Raw genomic sequence first — 24207 nt, 5'->3', positions numbered from 1 at the left:
TGGTTCTAAAAAATGTGAGACAAGACAATCTAGATAGTCAAATTCTTAGCTTAAGAAAAACATGTCATGAGGATGAGGACAGTAAATCTACCATTCCTTTGCTCTAATCAAATGAACAGTGTGTGGTTCAAAAATGAAATTAAAAAAAATTTTGTTTACTTCTGCTTGTCTTTTCATTGATTCCCTCATCAGCATTACAGTAATTTTAATAAATGTGAAAGTTTACTGAACAATTCAAACACATCTAAATAGTAGCTAAAATGCTTAACTCTGTACCTTCTCAATTCCAAAACAAAAGGGCAGACCTCACTGACTTATACCTATAAGGCCCACGGTACAAACTGTGTGAACAGTGTCTACTAAAACACAGAACACGGATGACACACTTCCAGATGAGAGGATCAGAGAAAACACGTTAGCATCTGAATGGGAACTTAAAGGATAGATAGGATTTTACCACATAGATATAAAAGATGATGTAGGATGGGGAAAAGTCACAGGCAGAAAAAAACATGAATGATGGCAATGAAAAGGGGATAGCACAGTGTATTTTGGGAGATGGGTGACGCAAATTGAACAGGTAGCTGAGGATCAAACCACAGGGGACATCAAAAGTCACTGGCTCAAGAATTTGGTCTTGAATTAACAGGCAAAGAGTAACCACTGACTTATCAATACCACCACATTGTTTTGTACTTAGTTTAATGTATTTTGTGTGGCTTTAGTCAGTACCCTGCCCTAGCTCTAACATATAACTGACATATGACATTGTGTAAGATGTACCTGTTGATTTGGTATTATATATTGCAAAATGATTACCATCAGAGCATTAACTAATACCTTCATCACATCACGTAATTACTATTTCTTTTTTTGTAGTGAGAACATTTAATATCTACTTTCAGCGACTTTTAAGTATATAATACAGTACTGTTAACTATAATCACAATGCTATTTATTAGATTCCCAAAACTTATTTAACTTCTAACTGGAAGTCTGTACCCATTACCCGACATCTCATTTCCCTCACTCCCCAGCCCCTAGTAACCACCATTCTACTCTGTTTTTACGACTTTAGCTTCATTCCTGCATTTTCTATTCCTCTTCTCTACTCAGACTGATAAATGACTGAGCTCCTCATTAGAAATCATGTTGCTGAAGAAAAATTCAATGCGCAATTGTTAATGTGTAAATATGAAAGATGTTTCCTCAGTGAGAAATAGGGAGAACATGTTCTAGAATCCTAACACTTTCCATTGTCTCTGGTTGTAAAGAAGCACAAAACGAGATTCTTTTATTGATCTAGCACAATACACAGTGAAATATCATGCCGCTTGCATATAGATTATTTAATAAACACAATGAGTTAAATAGCCCCAGTATTGTATCTTATTTTATTATTTGCTTATTCATTCATATTTTAGACAGCTTTATTGAAGTATAATTGATATATAATAAACTGTATATCTTGTTTATAATTTGATATATTTTGACATATGCATAACATGTGAAACTGACACAACCATCAAGATACTGAACATATTCATCACCTCCAAAAGTTTTCATGCCCCTTTAATCTTCCTCCCACCCTGTCCTACTATCCTCATGCCCTGGCAATCACTGATATGCCTTCTGTCACTACAGATTATACAAAACTTTAGAACATACATACTAAATGGAAGCATAAAGTATGCATTCTTTTTGTCTGGCCTCTTTCCCTTTAGTCTGATTATTCTGAGATTCATTCACATTGTTGCATTTATCAATAGTCTTATATTTTATTACTGAGTAGGATTCTGTTGTATGGATGTTATAGTTCATTTATCCATTCACTAGAAATAACCTCAATGTCCCATCAACATTGAAGTGATGTTGGCTTTTACAAATAAAATAGCTATAAAAAGTCTTTGCATGACATATATTTTCTTTCTTCTTAGAGAAATACCTAGGAGTGGAATAGCTGGATGATGTGGTATGTATACACTTTACTTTTTAGAAAACTGCCTTCAATTCCTTGTTTTATGGCCCAGAACTTAATGAAGGTTCTCTGTGTATTAAAAACATGTGTATTCTATTGTTGTTGGGTGGAGTGTTTTATAAATGTCAATTAGGTCAAATTTGTTGTTCAATATATCTTTTGCTTCTTCCCTTCTCCCTCAGCTTTGCCAGTGATAAAGACTCTTTCCTAAGAACTTTCTTTATCAAAGCTGTTAAGGCTGAATTATTGACAATTGTCAAAGGGAATCCTGCTATCTGGTGTTCCTATAGTCCAGAAAGTGAACACTCATCTGTTCTATTTGGCTGCTCTGGCTAAGACACCCTGGGCAGAAAGAGAATTCCAACTTCCTTTTATGCAGATTTTGTTGAGTGCCCATTATATGTCTTACACTATGCCAGGTACTGACTAAATTACAGAGATTTCCATGGAAATAATATGATAAGCAGATCTATGTTTTAAACACTGGAGTACCATTTGTCCAGCAGGCAAACCTAACTATGTGATAGGTATCAATTAGGATTTTGGGAGTTACCTTAGGAAATAAACTACCATTTATAGTGCTACAATAATCAAGATACTGAACACATCCATCACCTCCAAAAGTTTTCATGTCACTTTATTCTTACTCCCACACTGTCCTACCATCCTCATGCCTAAAGAAAAAGGCTTTACAAACTTGCAAGTCAAATAATTTAGCAACGCCCCCACTAGAACTCTGGGGGTTATCAACAAGAAACTTGGCATAAATTAAGATTCATCTACATCCATAAAATGTAGTATTATGCAACCAATAAAAATGATGTTCAAAGAAAAAGTACATATAGTTCAGTTATATTCTATAAAACAGCTAACATACATGTATTTGAAGAGGGAAAATATACCTTGTAGGATATACACCAAAACATTTATATTTATATGGTTTTAGCCCTGAGTGGTACAATAAGAAGTGATTTTAATGTTTTTTATTAGCTTATGTGTATGTTCTATCTTTCTATAATAAGTATGTATTAGATACTATTAAGTTTATTTTGTTAGCTTGGGAATTGTCTCATTTTTTATTTCTTTGCTTTCTTGAGGAAACTATAAATAATGCCAATATTTATAATCAAAACTATCAGTTTTATGAAGAAAACTGTCTAATGTATATGTTTGAGAATTAAAAGAGATTCTTATCTCTGTCTCAACAGGAAACTGTTATACGTTGGAAAAAAAAAAAAACACAAAAAACTGTTAGGCCTACATTTGCCACTTGCCCATAGATGACAAGAGGCTCAAAGCATCTTTTTTGTTCATTAAATTAGAGGCAATTAAGATGTCTGACATTTTGTTTACACGTGGACACAACTTTCAATTCCTAGAACCTAGTGAAACCCAATATTGTCACAGAAATCTGCCAGGATATGTCAGTTCTCACTGAAGAGATATTCTCTTCTCTGACAGAACATATATACTAAGAAAAAAAATTCTTAAATACTTACACTATAAAATTATGAGTACAACTAAAGGTCACTTAAATCCAAGCACTTGGAATCCATGTGCTTTGAATCCTTTCTAGACTTCCTCAGACTTGTCAAACTTTATATTAACCAAGGTTTTTTTTTTTTTTAAATCATGCATAATGAATGGGGAGAGGAGGGGGGAAAACTCTTCCTAGATATATAATTCTAAACTTCATTAGGTTAAAAAAAGATCATGCATAAAAAGCAGAAAAAAACTCTTCTTGACTATGTAATTCATACTTTTCTATGAATCCCAGGTGACTGGGACCTAGAATTGAGGATATTTGAAAACATTTCAGTTTCCCTACTCTTCTCACCACATTTTTTATCTGAGCCATTAAACAACGAAGCGCTTCTGGGTTTTGTCTTTGCTGTTTATAGAAATCACAGAGGTAGGCCATGACTCTTGACTGCAGGGAGCTTACCTTCAGTGAAGGAAACGATGCACACAAGACCTTCTGTGATAACAAAAAGCTTCGCTCATTTATAAAGTAACCAATTAGAACCCAAATACTGAGATACAAGAGTTTAAGAAATGTAAATCCATGATCAAATACTCAGGAAAAAAGTTCCCCCAAACACAGCAAATAAAAGACACCAAATGAACTTTGTGGCAGGTCAATCATTATCCAGAGCAGCCCTTAATTTACCAACAGTGTCTAAGGACACAGATGTGCCTGGCACTATGCCTTTAGCATCACAGATGTTTACTTTATCGGACGCATGGGGAAACACATTTCTTAGTCAAGGACACAACATGCTTCATAGAAGTTCAAGACATAAAGCTGCTGACGGCTCTATCCCAAAGGGACTCTAATGGACTCTGTGGATATATCTCTAACTTCGTTTTTACCCCAACAGGACAAAAAGAATAAATGCTATGAAAAATTGTCCTATGCCAAACAGGATGAGCAAGAGCCTTTTTGGCTCAGCGATTATGTACCGTTCCGGCAGAGGCCAGTTACATTTTGGATAAAACCAACCATGTGTTCTCAAATGGCATTGCCCGCTACCACTGGGAAAGATACATCACATTTCAGTGACTGATATCTAATTTAATAAACTCTAATTCGGTAAGGTCACTGTGTCAGTCTTGAACTTTTCTGGATAGAAAGGCCAAAACAAGCCTTGAAATGGAAAGACTCCCACCTTTAATGAAGAACACAGGCATTATCTTGTAAGTAATCTAGACATTAAAATAAAAACCAATAGACAAATGCTTGTTAATTTCAGTACATAGCAGAGAATAATCGTGTACACTTTCAAGTAGGTGACCACATCTGATAAGCACCATTGTGTCCAAAGACCATGGGCATTTTCTGTGTATGTTTTAATTGTTTATGAAAAAGTCTTAGGGATCATTCTCTAGCTGCTCTGAGATGACTTCTTGAGGTTCCTCTTAAATTCCTAGGAAGGGGAAAGGCAATTTCTCATTTTCTAATGACTCATGAATAACTGTACATGTAGTCACTCATTTGAAACAGTCTGAGTAAAACCCTTGGGGGTGCGTCTATGATCATCTATCCTCTGTAAGCTTTTTCTCCATCTACCCACATTTTTAAAGGTACAAATGTAGACTCCAAAAGAAGCTTTCAAATGTGCTGTATGTTTAAATCATTCTTTTGGTGTAATCATTCTTTAAAACACACATGTGGATTCACAGAAAGAACTTTCAAGAGGTGTTTTAGAAAGCGTTTTTGTTTGTTTGTTTGTTTTGCAGTGGGTAGCACAGTCCTAGGCACAGGTATATGCTCTATAAATATCACTTGAATTATTTTTAGAAATCTCCAGAATAACATTGTATATTCATGGGAGATAGTGTTTGCTTGTAGAGACCTCTGGTGACTGACTACATGGCAAACAAAAGGAGTCTACCACATTTCCCAGTCACAATCATATAAATAAAGTTACCACAACATCAAATGATACTCATATATGACAAAAAGGTAAAAGATTAACATTATAAATGACAGAAATTTAGAAGAGGAAAAAGAGAAATGAGACGAAACAACCAGAAACAAGGGAGAAAAATGAAAAAAAAAAAAAAACAAAACCAACAACGACACAGAATGAAATTGTAACAAATCACAAAAAAATTCAAGACTATACACCCATTAACAAACAGTGTGCTCGATACATGAATGTCAGTAAAATCGTTCACATTTCAAGTGATGAAGATTGAAACATACTTATGTAAATATGTCCAATTTTAACAAATGTATGTAAATGAATAATTCAGAAAGTTTTTTGAAAAGATGCCCAAACTCACTAGTGTGCACAAAATGGTGAGTGGATATCTATATTTACTGATACAGAACAAAGTTCTTGATTATTAAGTAAAAAAGCAAACACCAGAAAATTGTCATTTAATTCTTTCAGTGTTTTCATAAGGTAGTACACGCTCAAGTAAAAAAAAAAAAAGTATTGAAAGAATGTATTAAATATTTCCTATATGTTAATAGTGGGGGAGGAGAGGTGGGATTTACAGAACTTACATTTTATATATTTATGTACTTTAGCATTTAAATATTTATATGCATAAACTATTTATTTAAAAAAGAGACACAAGTCCAAATATATCTCCTTTCTTTGAAAATATAAACCTTGGGTCCTGCTTCTCTACTTCTGTCCTTAGAAATTTTCATTTTCCTGCCTATCCTTGCTGCAGAGGGAACTGATGTAGTAGAAATACACATTCATGTATTTGCTTCACATTTTGAGTCCAACCACAAATCAGTATTTCTTTGTACTTACTCTAAAAATAGAATCTAGCCAAAAAAGGGGCACCAATACCTCTAGGTTAAGGCTCTAGGAGCAGGACCATCCTGGTTGCAGTCAAAAGGGTGTTCTTGCTTTGTGATCACCCTACTCTCCACTAAGACAAGAACACAGGGAGCACTTGCTCTATAACAGCTAAGAGAGTGCCATCTCTTTTCTGAGACCATGTAATATACAATATAAACTTGGTTTCAGGAACAGAGAAGTTAAAAAGAGCTCCACATACCTATGCAGCATAAATCCCACAGAGCTGGGTTGTTTTAACACAAAAGGCAGGAAAAGGAAGGGGGTGTGGGTTTCCAGAGCCGTGTTTTAAGTTTTATACTCTGGTTAAATTATTTTACTCTTCTAAAATAAAGTATAAATGGATTTAGTTCTTTCCTTATTAAGCCCCAACTGAAACACTATATTGCAAACTGAGCCTTACAGAAGACTACTGGTTACCCTGCTTCCAAAGACCACTTTGTTGCCTGTTACGGTTTTTCATTCATGTGTTGCCACCATGGAAATGGATTACCACAATCATTACAATGGACTGCCAGGCGTTTAATTCTGGTTGCAGCTCAGAAGACTCTGACAGGCCTTTGGGTCAAGCTCTAATTTCTTGTTGGCATTGGCTTCAAGGTGGAACAGTGGTCACGTTTCTTTTTCCTGACAATGGCCACCTACTGGACTTAAAAACTCGTTCCTTTTCTAGTCCTGGGGAGGTATGTTTTGGTTCAAGAGTTCTAGGTTGCTACAGATGCCGAGGATTGACTAACCATAGGATAAAAAGGATCACTACGCTGACTCCACATTGTAGTTTTAAACTGATACTTGCTTTCCTTTCTAAAGAAAAAAGCCACATAATTATCCACAATGCACACTTCCCTAGTTTTAAGGTACCCACCAGTGTTTGCTTTGAGGGATATTCAGTTGGTTAACCCTATCTGCAGAATAACTAAATTTGCACCTTTATTTAGGGCTCACGGAAGCCAGGTTTCTTTACCAAAGTGATCAGAAAGTTTCCAGTAGTATCAGGAAAAGGAAGACTCATGGAAGCACATGTGGAAAGAGGAGCATGGCATTCCATAAACACATATATGCAGGGCTCGGGTCATGCACAACTATTGGGACAGCAAGTTAGCACTAGGTACACCATGCAAGTAAGTTCATTCTTTGATGAGCCTATTCTAGCCCAACCCAACGTTGACATAATCAGGTCTCAATCTCTCACTTGGATGGGACTTCTTGAGATTAAAATTCAATCTAGGCCATCCCTTGCATCTGTTATACATTTGTGTAAAAGGATAAGAAACAAATCGAGAATTTCTATGGTTTGAAAACTGCCCAAATATAGGTAGGAGATGTATCTGTACATGTAAGCACTTAACCTCATTAAGAAATTTCCTTAGTGCTGTCAGACACAAAGAGAGATGGGTACCAGAAGCAAATCAAAAATTTAGGGTTTGAATTAGCCTAGATAAAAACTAGATATGTAAGTGTGTGCATGTGAGAACTTAACCTCATTATTAGTAAATTCACTGAGTGCTGTCAAACACAATATATGGCTGTCAGGTCCTTAGAGTTCAACAAGAATTCCTGTATAGAAACAGAATTCTTTACCCCTTAATTCTGGTCCTATTTTTTACCCTACCCTGGCTTCCCTTAGTTTCCTTTAACTTTCTCATGGCTTATTCTGTTCCCTGGTTAGCCTGTGGAGTCCTACTTTTCATTCAATCACACTGCTTACATTGCTAACACACAACGATTTAAAAATGTACACATTAATCCAGTGTATTGTAAACAGAACTTTGCATTCTAATGCCCTAAAGTGCACCTGCCCCTAGGATTTTAATTCTATAGAGTATCCCAAAGTTGAAAGTCAAAAAAAATCACCTGGGCTACCCACAATACAGACTTTTTCCATGGCCTAACAAAATGAAATACAAGCAGAATATATGAAAAAAATCTTCTCAAAATTCCGGGACCTCTCCTCTCTTTTCTTCTGCATAGTTTGGGTGACTGCTATTTAACAAAGTGGATCTGTTCAAACAAGCCATTCCACCTCTCCCAAACTAGATAGCACACAGAAGTCTTCAAAGTCACTTGAAGTATCTGAAAAAAAAAAACATGTAGACAGTGGCAGATATGGACTCACCACCACCCAGGGCTCTAAAGCATTTATTGCTTTGGTAGCAGTAGTGGACCTTGATTTTTACTGAGGACCACTTTCAACCTCAATTTGCAATGCATTCCTAATAACCATCCACAAAGCACCATAGTTTTAACAACTAAAGAAGGTGTGAGAATTGCAAAACGAGAAATATGTGGAGAAAAGGTTTGCTTTCCAATATTTAATTGTGGGAAACAACCCAATATACACTTTAAAATTTTTAGTGCCAGGTCAGCTCACCTTCAACATCAAAGTTCTTCTTCATGTGAAAGTGGTAAGCATTCCAGTACTTAGCAGTAGGCAATAAATGAGTATCTTTAGAATGAACTACATGAGTGAATGTAAAAACTAAGTCACAATACTAGGAACCAAGCATGAAAGAGGGAGCCACATAATCCACAAAAATTCAGATATGGGTGAGTATGAAGAATAAAGTCATTGACATTTTAATATGCATTTCGGAGGTTAAGTACTGAAGGCAGTAAAGCATATGTAGTTAAAAAAAATAAAATTCATGTGGAGCCAGGCTGCTGGGATTGAAATTCCAGTTCTCCAACTTGCAATAGCTATGCACCTTGGATAAGCCATTTAATCTCTCCATTCAGAAGTTTCCTCGTCTGGAAAATGGAGACAATAAAAGTATCCATTTGAGGCAGTTTTAAAATATGTCCATGAATTCTTTGTTACTCCCCTCTTCATGATGTGGAACTTAATGTCCTTCCCCCTTGGTGTGGGCTTCACTTAATGACTCACTTCAAATGGACAGCATATGGCAGAAATGAGTGTGTGTGACTTCTAACACTAAGTTGAAAAAGGAACTATGGGTTCCTCTCTTGGATTGTTCACTCTGGGGGAAGATGGATACCACGTCTTAATGATAATCAAGAAGCTCCTTGGGGAACTCCACATAATAAAGGAATAAGGTCTTAGGCCAAAAAGCCATGTGAGTGAGTCATCTTAGAAGCAGATCTTTCAGTCCCAGTCAAGTCTTCAGATGACTGTAGCTGCTGGTGGAAATGTAAAAAGGTATAAACCCTCTAGAAAACAGTTTGGCAGTTTCTTATTGAACAAAAAATACAATTGCTATACAAAAACTGGTATACAAATGTTCATATATGCTTTATTCACAATAGCCAAGAATTGGAAATAAGCCAAATGTCCTTCAATGAGTGAATGGTTAAACTGTGGCACACTCACACCATGAAATACCCCTTAGCAAAAAACAAACAAAACCCATTAATACAAACAACTTGGATAAATTTCAAGGAAATTATGCTGAGTAAAAAAACTCAGTTCCTAAAGTTTATATATCAATCACATGATTCCATTTATATAATATTCTTGAAATGATGAAATTACAGAGATGGAAGATAGATGAGGAGTTTGTAGAGTAAGGGATAAAGGAGAAGTGAGCAGAGGAAGGTGCATGTTACACAAAGCCAATGGCAGGGGTCTTTGTGGTGATGGGACTGTTCTGTATCCACAGAACAAAACACACAAGTAAAACTGGGTAAGTCTAAATAAATGGATCATATCAATATCAATTATTTAGTTGCGTTATTGTGCTATAATTTCACAAGATGTTGCCATTAAGAAAATTAGGCAAAAGACACAAAGGATTTCTCTGTGAACCTACAATTATCTCAAAATAAAAGTTAAAAAAATTTAAGTGTATATTTAGAAAAACTTTTGGACAAATAATTATACACACATTAATCAAAAGATTTATATCAGTTGGTAAAGTTGGGCAGTGAAGTTATATAGTTATGGATTCAAATGCATTTCAAATATACTTAAAGCCCTACAGAAAATATATTTTTCCTATTAATTTTTAATTGATAAGATTCAATATTGTAAAAGACATAAGAATGAAATGTGAATTTTTTAAAAAAGAAGTATATTTTACTCAATTTATAATTTTCAATCACTGTTCAATCACTTGTAGGATATCTTAGTTATGGTCTACTTTAATATCCATACCTCATTCTAGATACATCTCACATGATATAAAAAATAAAAATGTCAAATATATAAACTTAAAATATTTTAAACTACAACCAGGGAAAAGACTAGTAACGTCAAGCCTAAGGAAGTCCACAGAGCACAGATACACACACAGAGGCTATATTCTGTATTAACGAAGTACTGCTGAGCTCAATATTAAACACCACCCACTTTTCTAAACCTATGTCTACATGAAAGTTCATTTAGACAATATTTGTTTGCATTTAAAATACCTCATGATTGAAATATAATTTTTGGAATACACTATTTCAGGTTATTAAAGAATTATAATGCGTTTTTAATGTGCTTATAATGTGTTTTTCTAGTAAAAGAGAAAACTTCCATTTTTCAATTTAGATCATAGGAATTTCCAAATCCAGAATACATCCAATATATTTAGGCTACAACTAATAATCCCATAACCTATTACAGAAATTACCTCTCCTCTGAGACATATTTGATTTGATAACAACCTATAATGATGTCTGTTTACCATTTATGTGATCTTAAATCAATTAAATATTAAGTTTACATATATGTGTATGTATGTGTAATTATGTAAAGGGATATAGGGCTCGGAAGACTTGGCATGACTTACAAGTAGGACTATATATGTCAGCTGGGAACAATGAAAGACATATAACAAATGTCAGGGAAAAAATGGTGAGGTTTGAAGTTAAGAAATAACCTAAATTAGCAACAGTAATAATGCTTTTCAAACGAATCTAAAAATTTTAAAAGTTTCTTCAATATTTAATATGGGTTCCCATAGCTCTGTAATTTTTCAGTTTCTAAAAGGGAAGGAAAGGGAAAAACAACTAAATTGAGCCTAGTGGTTTAAATCACTCCCAACAAACAAAAGTCCAAGACCAAAGTCCAAGATCAGACAGCTTCACTGGTGAATTCTACCAAACATTCAAAGAAGAACTAACACCAATGCTTCTCAACCTCTTCCCCCCAAAATGAATGAATGAGTAAATAAATAAAAATAAAAAAATAAAAGAGGAGGGAACTCTTTCAGACTCATTAAGAGGCCAGCATTACCCTGATATAAAAACCAGACAAAGATGCCACAAAAAATGAACAGGTCGATATCCCTAGTGAACAAAGATGCAAAAATTCTTACCAAAATATTAGTAAACCAAATTCAACAATACATTAAAAGGATCATACACCATGGTCAAATGGGATTTATTCTAGGAATGAAAGGGTGGTTCAACATCTACGAATCAGTCAACATAACATTACTAAAATGAAAGATAAAAATCATATAATCTCAATAGATGCAGAAAAAGCACTTGACAAAATTAAACACTCACTATCAATAATAATAATAATAATAATAATAATAATAATACCAACAACAAAATAGGTAGAGAGAGAATGTACCTCAACATAATAAAGGCCACACATGACAAGTCCAGAGCTTCACATTTCACTCAAAGGTGAATAGCTAAGCTCAGGAATAAGACAAGGATGCCAACTCTCACTACTTTTGTTCATAGTATTAGAATTACTAGCTAGAACAATTAGACAAAAAATAAAATGCAACCAAAATGGAAAGGAAATAAAACTTTCACTATTTAAAGATGACATGATGTTATATACAGACTCCATTAAAAACTGTTAGAACTAATAAATGAATTTAGTACAGCTCCAGGACATGAAATCAACACACAAAAATCTATTGTATTTCCATACGCTAATGACAAATATCAGAAAGAGAAATTAAGAAAACAATTCCATTTACAATTCTGTCAAAATGAATGAATGAATGAATGAATGAATGAATGAATAAAATGCCTGGGAATAAACTTAACCAAAGAGGTGAAAGAACTGTTTGACACCTATAAGACATTAATGGAAGAAATTAAAGAAGACAAATTTAAAAATACTCTGTGTTCTTGGATTGAAAAATTAATATTGTTAAAAATGTCCGTATTACCCAAAGCAATAATATAGATTCAATGCAATCCCTATCAAAATTCCAATGGCATTTTTCACAGAAATAGAACAAAAAAAATCTAAATTTTATATGAATCATAAGAGAGAGATCCTGAAAGCCAAAATAATCTTGGGAAAGAAGAGCAAAGCTGAAGACATCACGCTTTCTCATTCAAAATATAATACAATGCTATAGTAATTAAAACAGTATGGCACTGGCTTAAAAACAGACATATAGATCAATGGAATAGAGCAGAAAGTCTAGAAATAAACCCACTCATATATAGTCAATTAATTCATGACAATGGAGCCAAGAATATACAATGGGGAAAGGACAGTTTCTTTAATAAATGATGATGGAAAAACTGGAAAGCCACACACAAAAGGATGAAACTGGACCTCTAGCTTACACCATACACAAAAATTATCTCAAAATGGATTAAAGACTTGAATGTAAGAGTCAAAACCATAAAGTACCTAGAAGAAAGCACAGATGGTAAATTCCTTAACATCGGTCTTGGCAGTAATTTTTTGATCCTGGCAAGAAAAGCAAAAACAACAAAAGCAAAAACAAACAAGTGCGACTACATCAAAATAAATGGCTTCTGCACAGCAAAGCAAACCATCGACAAAATGAAAAGGTAACCACTGAATGGAAGGAAACATTTCCAAATCATGTATCTGATAAGGGGTTAATTTCCAAAATATATAAAGAACTCATACAACTCAATAGCAAAAACCAAACAATCCAATTTTAAAATGGGCAGAAGATCTGAACGGACATTTTTTCCAAAGAAGATATATAGATGGCCAACAGGCACATGAAAAGATACGTATAATTAAATCATCGGGGACCTGCAAATTAAAACAATGAGATATTATCCCATACTTCTCAGAATGGCAATTATCAAAAAGGCAAAAAATAACAAGTGTTGGGCAAGGATGTGCAGAAAAGGGAACCCTCGTGCATTGTTGGTGGGAATGTAAATTGGTGCAACCACTATAGAAAACAGTATGGATATTCATCAAAAAACTAAAAATTGAACTACCCTATGACCCAACCAGTCCACTTCCAAAGAAAACAAAAACACTAACACCAAAAGTTATATGCACCCCCATGTTCACTGCATCATTATCAACAATAACCAAGACATGGAAACAACCTAAGTGCCCATCAATGGATGGAAAAATAAATTGTGGTACATGTATATATACATATATACAATGGCATATTATTTGGCCATAAAAAAGAATCTTGCCATTTGTGACGATATGGATAAAACTTGTGGGCATTATGCTAAATGAAATAAGTCAGAAAAACAAATACAGTATCTCTCTTACACGTGCAATCTAAAAAACAAAACAAAACAAAACAAAAAACCTCAAGCTCAGATACAGAGAAGAAATTGGTGGAGGCGGGTATAAATATAGGTGAAATCAAGAGGGGAAAAAAAAGATTCCACTATACTTGAGCCTTAGGTGGGTTTATGTAGAAATATAAGACACAATTGAGGCAGGTAATAAAGCAAAAGGAAGACAATCAGGTTTGACTGGAGATCTCTATGTGGAAGAATAGCTGTTTACCCTTATCCCCACCTAGGAAAGTCCAACAGCTATGTCCCAGGTGAAATATTGATTCTTCCCAAAGACTGTGAATATCCCCAGAGAAAAGACTTCCCCCTCCCCCACAATCTAGCAATTAAATAATGACCAGCAAAATGGTAAAGCCCACTAACTGATAAAACCTACCAAAGTCAGCATAGATCTCCAGCAGTTTTTATTGACTCATTATTAAATATGAATGGACAAAGACTCACAGATATTTGAAAAAAGACTATACCTCAAAAGTGAGGAGCTAAGATAAGCAAACAGAAACAATAATCCTAAAGGAAACAGAAAATTCAGGAAAAAATGCTTTAAAAGAGAGCTCTACTTACTTTCCTTAGAGATATTTTAAAAAATTACATCCATAAAAAGAGCAGGATGCTATAAAAAGAACACATGTAGCAAAAAAGAATTCTTAGATATTAAAATGATTCTTACAATAAAAATTTTCAATAGAGAGACATGGAAGAAAAGTAAATTTCTTTGAAGAGCAAAAAGACAAAGAGTAGGAAATTTAAAAAAAAATTACGAAAGATCAATCGAGGTCCAAAATCCAGCTACAAAGAAATCTAGAATTAAAGAATAGAGAAAACAAAGGGGAGAAAACTATTTACACAAACACACACTCTCAAAAGAATATCTCAACCCTGAAAGCATGAAGCTCCAGATTTAAAGGGCTTATTAAGTGTTCAGCACATTGCTAGGTCCATAGCGAAATTTCAGAACACCAAGGATAAAGAGAAATATTAAAGCACACACACATATCTTCTCTGATGTTCACACACACGCACACACACATACACACACATACATACACACTACCTACAAAGTATTGATAATGTTACTGGCAACAAATTCTTTATAAGTGACACTGTAAACTATAAAACAGCAGAGCAAAAAGTTACTTGAGGTACACCAGCAAAGCAAGAAAGTACTCCAGTCAAGCTACAGTATCCAGTAGCTTGACACAGAATCCAGTTAAGTGGCATTGTCACCTCTCAAGAGCACAACTGAGACACAGAGAAGGGTAGAACAAGAAATAGTTGCTTTTCATCATAACCCCCTTTTATAACAATTTTTTTGACAAGTACAAGTATTATTTTGACAAAAACTTAATTTTTTTTTTTCAGGTAGCAAGCACATGCACATTAAATTAGAGATTGAGATTAGAAATGAGAAAAAAAAGAGAGGGGACATCCATAGCTTCACCATCTGAAACTCAAACATTGTTAAAATTTTTGGTCTATAGTATTCCAGTCTATTTTTAAAATACAAGATTTTTTTTAAATTAAAAAACCAACAGAGATGTGGTTGTACTGTATATATAATTTTACCCTGACTGTCTCACGTAAATTTTTCTTATAGTTACATATTCTTTGTAAAAAATTTAAATGACTGCAAGTAGTTTACAATTAGATTTTTATCTAATCTCTATGAATTGCTTATAATTTCTGATCTTTTAAAAAATACTACAATAAATATTTTGCCATAAAAATAAAAGTAACCTTTGTCAGTTAGTCTGATTTCACTTGAGTGCTATTTTTATTTAATCAGGCTCCCAAAGTTTTCCAGGTTCTCTATGAAATCATTGTAGTTGCGGTCTCCACATCTCTGATAAGTGCCAAAACCTCTTGACCTCAAAGACCACGGTTCCTTGTTTTAGTAACACTATGTTTAAACTTAAAAAGTTCAAGGGCATTTCTGGGGAGCAGCATTTACAGCCTGCTCAGGACCCCAGAAACAGTCATCTTGAATGCTCAGTAAACTTTGCTGCAGCTAACAGAAAAAGGCCTACTGAAATCTAATGAAAATTGAGCTAGATAATAAAGTAATCCTTATCTTACAACCTAACATTTTAGGATAAAACTGCAGATACTTCCTTTTGTTTAATGCGATAGAAACTTGAAATTCACAATCTTGGAGTTCGAAAAATGTTTTGTTTCTTGTGTCTATTAAGTGTTTCACTGTCAGGATTTAAGAGCTCCATTGGACTAGAGCCCCCAGATGAATAGAATATTGGCTAAAATAAATGTAGACTGATGCTTACCCAGAAATCCTTTGCCACCCTGGAAAAAGACACACAGCCATGAAAAAACAAAATGTTGTGTTAAGCTACAAATTTAAAGAATTCAGCAGGGTTGTCAGTGCGAAACAAGATAAATGGGCTCAAGTTACTGATGTGCCGTTTGTTCATCACAGACACTCTGACCTAACAGTTATGATTAAATCTATTTGCTTGTTTTTTGTTTGTTTTGTTTTTTCCCCTTGTGAGAAAGAAAAGTAAAGTAGAGCACAGTGCTTAAGCACACAGACTCTGGAGCCAAAGTGCCTGGATTTCAATTCCAGCTCCAATATCTATTAGTTGATACCAATTAACTAATTGGAGCCTCAGCTTCCTTATTTGTAAATGAAAGCTATAAAATCTACCTTGTGGGGTTGCTAAAAGGATTGAATAAATGAGTATTTGCAAAGTATTTAGGAAAGTACCTGGCATCTAGTAAGCATTATACTAGCTCTTGTTAAATAAAAAATGTAACTCCTCAATTGCTATCTGATGACACGGTTTGCTTGCAGGGGCAGAATGAGCACTAAAGAATGAAAGTATTCAAATCCTAAAACTCGAGAGTTCATTTAGCCAGCTAAAGATACTTTGAAAAGTTATCCATAATAAAACTGTTTCAAAAATAGCTATTAAGGAAAAAAACACAACCACTGAACAAGAAGACGACAAATATTTCATTATAAATACTGGATTTCCAGAGTGAAACTGTATTATTCACGCTCTCTCCCCAATCCCTTGGAATTCCTTTTCAAGGTTTAACATGTTAATAGGAACATGTATTTGTAATATATTTGTAAAGAGCACAAACAAAACAATACATTTTAAGAAACCAGCTCAATATTTTCCATTTTGTGAATTTCAAACAGCTCAGGCAATTTCCAAAACTATTCTTTCCCAGATGAGGAAGAATTCTCAAAATTGTCAGAACCTGAGGGCACGTGAAGGATTTTTCATAGTGGGCATAACTCAGCCTGTCAGGGGTCTCTCTGGAACCTGATGTGCCAGCCTAGCTCTGGCCATAACACAGGCTAAGGTATGCACAGCCAAAACAGTTCTCATAGTGCCAGAGAGTCTGTATTCTAATATGACCAAATAAAGATACAACCAATATCCTAGATATGCTCTTCTGTTGTGCCAAAACTTCTCGTTCTTCCAAATATCCACATCCAAGCTACTAATTAAAGTGTAATTTACCCAGAGCCTAGTGGAAGAATTTCCAAATGTTCTAAGTACAATAGAATATAAAACCTCATCAGTAATCTAAAAGACAGTATATGTATATACTGAACTATAAGATATCCATGACTTTAACAAAATCTTTTTATGTGATTAACAGCACATACCACATGCAATATACTTTTTGCTAACTAAAATTGTGTCACAGATACTATGAACCCAGGGAAGATGAAAATGGATCCATAACCTCACACTTCATCCCTTCAGCATCATCCAAGGGTAAGCAGTGCTTGGACAATTTAAAAATTTTACTTGCCATGTTATGTTACGGCTCAAAAATGTTAAAAACAGAATACACACACACATACACAGTTTTAGAAATGCATAATACAAACACATACAACAAAATTATTGCTTTTCTAATCTCACAATCAACACTGCTCACATCCATCAGTTCTTCCCACACATCAAAACAAAATTCCTGAGTCTCTGGTATTCAAATGTTCATAATTATGCTCCCTCCTCTTCTGCAACTTTTTTTCTGTAGGCTGCACTAGGTGGTCAGCCTTAACACCATACCTTGCTTATTCCTGGCTAAAAGCCTTTTCTTTTGTGGTTATTCTTTTTGTGTAGAAGGCTCACTTCTTGATTTAGAAACCCAAATCAAGCCAAATCAAATTGTATTAGCTTTCCATTGACTACTCTAACTCACCTCCTTCCTTCTTTGCTGAACTCCTATTGCACTGTTTGTACCACAGTCATATGTCTTACTCACTGTTTTCTGTTTCACGGGCTTTAGTTAAATCCTTTTCAGTTAAACTATAAATTCCTTGATAGCGGTCACTGTATCTTCTTCACTGATCATTATAATCTTGAATTAGGGATCTAAATTTCCTTAGATTAGGGAATCTAAGCTTCTCTCTGCATCTGACATTCACTTGGAGAAAGCCAAGGCTGGATAGTATTTAATTTTTTCACAGAAACGGTCAGGTTTTAATTGTAAGAGGAAAAGGCTCCCTATCTATCCATCAAAAATAATTAAGACTTTAATCCATGAAAAAGTTTCTAAAATACAAGAATTTGAGATTCTAAATTAGGTAACACTACCTAATTTAATCATGGATTTACACAAATTCAGTGATTTCTAAGACAGTACCCTTAAGTATTTGATAATTTATCTTCTTGTCTTAATGTTCAAGATATAAGGATAGCTCTAATCTTAAATAAGAGATCAACAGAATTTGTTTCTTTCAAAAAACTAGCTTTCTTCTGCAATTCAGAAAGAATGGCACATGAACTATGTAATTACATGGAAAAGGAAGCATAATTCATTTCTCTAAATGATAGCAAAAATTATAAAAGTTTATTTCAGGTTAAAGCACATTCAAGAGTTAAAAGTGAACAAAGGAGTTCTAGAAGATGGCAAGTCACATATTTAACCTTTCCCATCACCTGCACATACTGTGCATGCAGACGTGCACACCACACACACACACACACACACACACCCTCCTCACGTAGTCCTTGCTGCTTTACCATTTCACCATCTTAGATCTTGTTTCTTCCACATGCAGAATGGACATAACACTTACCATCTTTATGACATTTTCAAAGGAATATAAAAAGTGTAAAATAACTTATTAATCGAGTATTTGTAAGTCCTTGACCAGCAATAGTATGCAATACTTTAGTTACCCACATTTCTAATTTTCAATTCTAAACTGGCAATGCTGAGCTGCCTCTCTGCTGCACTTGGGGCACTATATGTTCAAGAAAATAAAAGGGATGACGTTATGACTTCCAAAACTATAATCAGAAAAATAATTTGCTGGCGCAAGATCACATAATTCGGTATTTCTCAAATATGCCTGATCAAAAGGAAGTCCAGGGTGTCTGCTAAAAAATAGATGGCTGGGATTCTCCTCCAGAAATTCTGACTTAGATGATCTCAGGATGAGGCTGAGGAGTTTGAATTTTTAATAAGCAACACAGATGATTTTCCTGATCAGACATATTTGGGAAACACTGAAGTAACACATTACCAAATCCACAGGAAGTTTTTATAGTTTTAAAAGAACACACAAACAGGAGCATTTGAGATCTTGCTCCCCAGCATATGTTGTCAGTTTGGCTCAAAAACACTTATAAAATTCTCTAAAAAAATAAAAGAACATGCAAACAACATTCAATTATAGTTACTACCACAGAGATGAGGCTTTGGCCCCCTGAAAACTCCTCACTGCCAAGGGCCATAGGGCTTGTTGAGAAGACTTTCCTTGACCTTGGATCGGAGGCCTTTAAGTCAGGCCCTGAGTGAATCTCACACAGGCAGAAAAGAATTAGACCCTTCGTATGAGAAACAGATTTTCAATCTTCCCCCACCCAGCCATCATCATAGAGGTCAAAGATGACAGAATTACAGGAACTATATACTGAAGGAAATGAAAGAAGGATTATTCTTATGCACTAACAGAAAATAAAAAATTCTTGGAGGGGGTAGAGGTGAATAGAGCTAATAAATCTACCTGCAACAATCATGTTCATATAGTATCTGGACAAAATGCCAGTGATGAATACCTAACTCCAACCAGGTGATTCTCCACCTCTCCTCGACATCAAGCATTTTATTATGGTTTGGATGCCTTCTCTGTAAATGGTAATACCCAGTACAATCATCTCTGCATATCAAATATCAATTACTCATTCCTTCCTGCCTTTCCTTAGGCTGGACTTGATGAACCTTAATTTCTTGGCCATCTCTGAATAGAGATAACAGGCCTTAAGACAGCCCACATTTCAGGATAAACAAGAGGAATGCAATGAAAGGAATGTATTTTTACCATCACCGGTGCTTAGTTAAGTTGAACCTAGCACAATGCAACCTGTATTGATGATCTCTTAGAAAAAGGAATGCAGCCTTGCTGAGGGAAATCACAAATGAGGAAGGTAGCATGATCTGGAGAAAAAAGCACTTGATAGGGAATTATGAGTCCTGTATTTTAGTACCAACAACCTCTGACCACTAATTCACTCCTAAAAATTATCGTCCATAGATGTGACATCTTTCTGAGAATGCTTGAAATACTGTATCTAAAATGAAGACGGGAAAGAAACAGAACCAACCACTATCTAGTGGTTCCAGGCTAATAATGACAATGCCTTAAACAACATTGCATCTAGCTGCTGACTATTCTGCATTACCTAGAAGATGGGAGAGATTTGTTCAATTAACAATTTGATTTTAAAAAACAAATGGGATAAATGTGTCCATAAAAAAATTAGCCCCCAAACTCTGCAAAAATTTCCAGTTTCTCATGTGTTCTTCATTCTTATCAGTATATTCATCAGCAACAGACTGTTTCCTGCTGAGAAACATCAGCAAAATGGCAGTTTTCCCTGAGAAAAGACACTAGCTCCATTCACACTTCTGGAGAGCCTTAAATAATGTGAGCTATTTCTAACTAGAAAACTGTTTAGGGGAGGAGGAGATAATAATCTGTATCTATCAAAATCTCAATTTTGTTCCTGTGCAAAACATTCTTGCTTTGCTTGACAGACAACCTTCACATGACCTAAATCAAAACACCCACTAAATAACGAAAGACATCTTAGTCTTGCCTAACCAACAAAGCCCCATGAGTAGAGACCCCGTGTCAACAGCTGAAGTAATACCTGATATACATCATTTTATACATGAAATTTATTAGATATAGCTGAGGGAGGTATAAAAAAGAAATCTTCCGAGGCTTAGGGCACTGGGATGGCAGGTGTGAATCTAAAGACAGCAGGAGCCCAAGCCAGTGAAATGTGTTGTGGTCTGCCTACTTCTGCTACAGAGCAGAAGTTATGAAAAGAAAAGAAAAAACTGCTATGTAGTAGCATCCAGGGCTTGTTTGAGAGCCGAGGAATGGCACATTTCTTTTGCCATACAAATGATTAAATATTCTAGTCCAGGACTTTTAAAATAGTCAGCCTCTAAATGAATAATAAAATGCTGCCTGGCCACCATGCTTATTGACATTTTCTAATCGTTTTAACATATGTAGAATTTTTACTAAAGAAATACACCTGCCTTTTATCATTATCATAAAAGGCTAAGGAAAAATAATTTTACTTCAAAGTTTCTCTATTTTTAAATGAAAGGTTTTCCTTCAGTTTAAGAAAATATATTTTTATTGCTTTCAGGCAATGGGTAACTAAATACAACCAAAAGTGACAGATAAATTAATAGCTACACTAACCCATGTTATTATAGAAGACTATGCTGGCTTTTAGAAGTCTAGTTATTTTTTCATTGTCATGCAGCTCTGGAAATAATTATGTGGCATTTCATGTGATGACTTCTGTCCATTCATGTGTCATGAAGTCCAAGGCAGAAATTGGGAATAAAGGCCTGAGGTGGTTGGAGGGTTACTACCAAAAAGTAACCATTCACTCACCACTTGGAGTTCCCAGACAATATTACAAGTATGGGCATGAGTGTTTTGCTCATACTCTCTAGCCCCCAGCTAAAGTGACCTCCCATGCTGTCTTCTGTCCTATCCTCCTTCTCAAAGTCTAGTTCTGGGTATAAGGAATAAAGACAAACATCAAGTTGTAACCATCTAGAATTTCCACCACACTGAAACTAAATCTACTTGGTAGAGAAAATCAAGCCCAACTTAGTTCATCTGTAAATTCATTTCATGCTGAACTGCTTAATTATTAATTCTTAGGAACTAGCATGCAAGTGATTAAATATTCTACCTCCAGGTGTTTTAAAGCAGTCTACTTTTAAACTTATATCAAATTATTGGCTACCCATCATGTTTCTTGATTGTAAAGTGACTAGATATAGTCATGTAAAATTTTGTAATTTTAATCCATTCTCCTACTCTTCATTTTAAGAAAGTTTCTTGAGAGAAGGAAACCATGTATTAATTCATTTTGATGTGGCAATCTACCTCCCATCTGTGTCCCTTGTAATACTTCCACTTGTTTAAAAGAAAGATAAACTGTTCTTTAGAAAGGCCTGGATCCCTGCTTCTAAACAGGATATCCTAGTTGACTTGGAGTGTAACTAAATGTAAATTGTAATTTTTCATGATTTTCTGTTGAAACCAAATTCTGCTCATAAAACTGTAGACTTTGGTCCTAAAGGAGTTCTTCTTAAAACAGTGTAAAAGTACTCTGAGAGGCAAAATGCCTAAGAGACTATCAGAGGAGCAGAAACCCCCTAGAATCTTTTTTTTTTTTTAATTTTATTAGTTTCAAGTATACAGAACATTGGTTAGACATTTACATTGTTTATAAACTATCTCCCTAACTGCTCTTTCCCTGAAACCCCCTAGAATCTTGCCTCCAGTCTGATAAGAGATGTTCCTCCAGTGAATCTCATTGGGGTTCAGTCTCTCCCTGTGTGAGGCAGAGGTGGCAGTGCTTGCCTCTGTTCCCTCCTAAGAGAAGGTGGCTTATGAGGAGGACAGACTTCATGACCTAGGAAGAACTAAAAGCTAGGGGGATAGAAAGGGGACATTAATCAAGTTGGTTCAAGATATGAAAATATGAGGCTAAGTGAGAAAAGGAAGATCATGTTAGAGATTTAGTATTTTAACTAAAACCAAAGTTTAAAAAACACTGTGAAGTTCGTTGTCTTTCACATTTTTCTTTCTCTTAATTTCTTATCTTCACTCTCAATGTCTCAACAAAGCATTTAAAGAATATACGCCAGTATGGTAAACTTTTCAAAAGCCTGAGAATGTGGAATTAGCATTGCTCTAATCACTGTTTTCTCCTGCAAAAGTTACCTAACATTCTCCAGAATTCCTAGCTGAGTGAAGAAATACTATAAAATGTAATGTGTCAAATCCCCAAATTTCTAATCCTGACTTCAACTCCACATTCAGGGCAGGCAGAATACTGGATAAGAGAAACAATGGACAGAAAAGTTCCTCCTATGAGTATGGTTTCATAAAGTTTTGGTATTGGATATGGTGAAGAAATAAAGGGTATATAGAGCTGTATCATACTTGCCAAACATACTACCATTTTACTATATGTATTATTTATTTAAGCCTAACTCCGATTAGATAAACTAGGTATTACTTCAGTCACTGTTTTATAGATGAGGAAACTGAGGCTCAGAAAGCTTAAGTAACTTTGAACAAAAATGACAGAGCCAAGACTTAAACTTTGAACACTGACTGCTGAGTTCAAAAGCTCTAAACTATTACACCCAGTTCTATCCACTGCTCTCTATACTTTTCCAAATTTTTTTTTTTACCAATTTCTATCAGCTACCCTCTCTTCTTCATACACTGCTACTTTCATCTTGAAAAAGTCTATACTGAATCGATATGGTGCCTTGACTTGAATTTGAGAGGCAACATAGTAAAAAGGGGGAAGGAATGGAAAGGGAGCTGGTCCCGGTATCAATGGTAGGAAGAGCACAAGGGTCAAACGCTGGGAATGTTATTACCTTGCAAGCATCTTAGCATCTTCCACCAAGAATGTTATGCTGTACATTAAAAAAAGTGCAAAGAACTTTACACGTGTTTAACGTTATGACATAAACACAACATATAAAAAATACCAGATAATGCTTTACTAACATACAGCTAATTAAATCTTAATATTAACAAGAATTATGCAACAATTATCTAGAACTAGAAAACAGACTTACTTTTTAGTGTTTCATTATGAATTTAACAATGGGTACTGTAATTATAAATCAACTCAGTTTTTGTTTGCTTTTCATGCCAGAGCCCTCTTACTTTTAATAGCATATGTATTCTCGCAGAAAAAATTTAGAACACGGAAAGACCAGATCATAGATTTCTGAGGCAAAGAGGACAAAACGATTTGACAGGCTTTAGAAATATCCTGTTTATATCAGGGAGCCATCTAGAGTTCATCATCTAGCAAAAAAATGTAATCACAAATGAAGCATGTGACAGTTGTATTAACAGCATTGTTTTAAAATTCCCCAAATAAATGCTATACAACA

General features: G+C 34.9%; 1 protein-coding gene across 7 annotated transcripts in view; it reads right to left on the bottom strand.

Annotated features, from left to right (window-relative positions):
• The window catches only part of RBPMS (RNA binding protein, mRNA processing factor), a 153903-nt gene that overhangs the window by 89181 nt on the left and 40515 nt on the right, over positions 1-24207 (bottom strand). For 4 of the 7 annotated variants that reach the window (XR_002783494.1, XR_002783500.1, XM_023538328.1 and 1 more), the window contains exon 2: positions 4582-4647. The exons of the other annotated variants lie outside the window; for them this stretch is intronic. Coding sequence is in view for 2 of the 4 variants with exons in the window: in XM_023538328.1 (XP_023394096.1) it covers positions 4582-4647 (66 nt within the window). In the remaining 2 variants the exon portion in view is untranslated. The remainder of the gene's footprint in view (positions 1-4581; positions 4648-24207) is intronic. 7 annotated transcript variants of the gene reach the window in all.

This window comes from Pteropus vampyrus, unplaced genomic scaffold (genome assembly GCF_000151845.1).
Source record: "Pteropus vampyrus isolate Shadow unplaced genomic scaffold, Pvam_2.0 Scaffold8, whole genome shotgun sequence".
Taxonomy (NCBI): Eukaryota; Metazoa; Chordata; class Mammalia; order Chiroptera; family Pteropodidae; genus Pteropus; species Pteropus vampyrus.
This window is presented reverse-complemented; position numbering and strand designations above follow the sequence as displayed.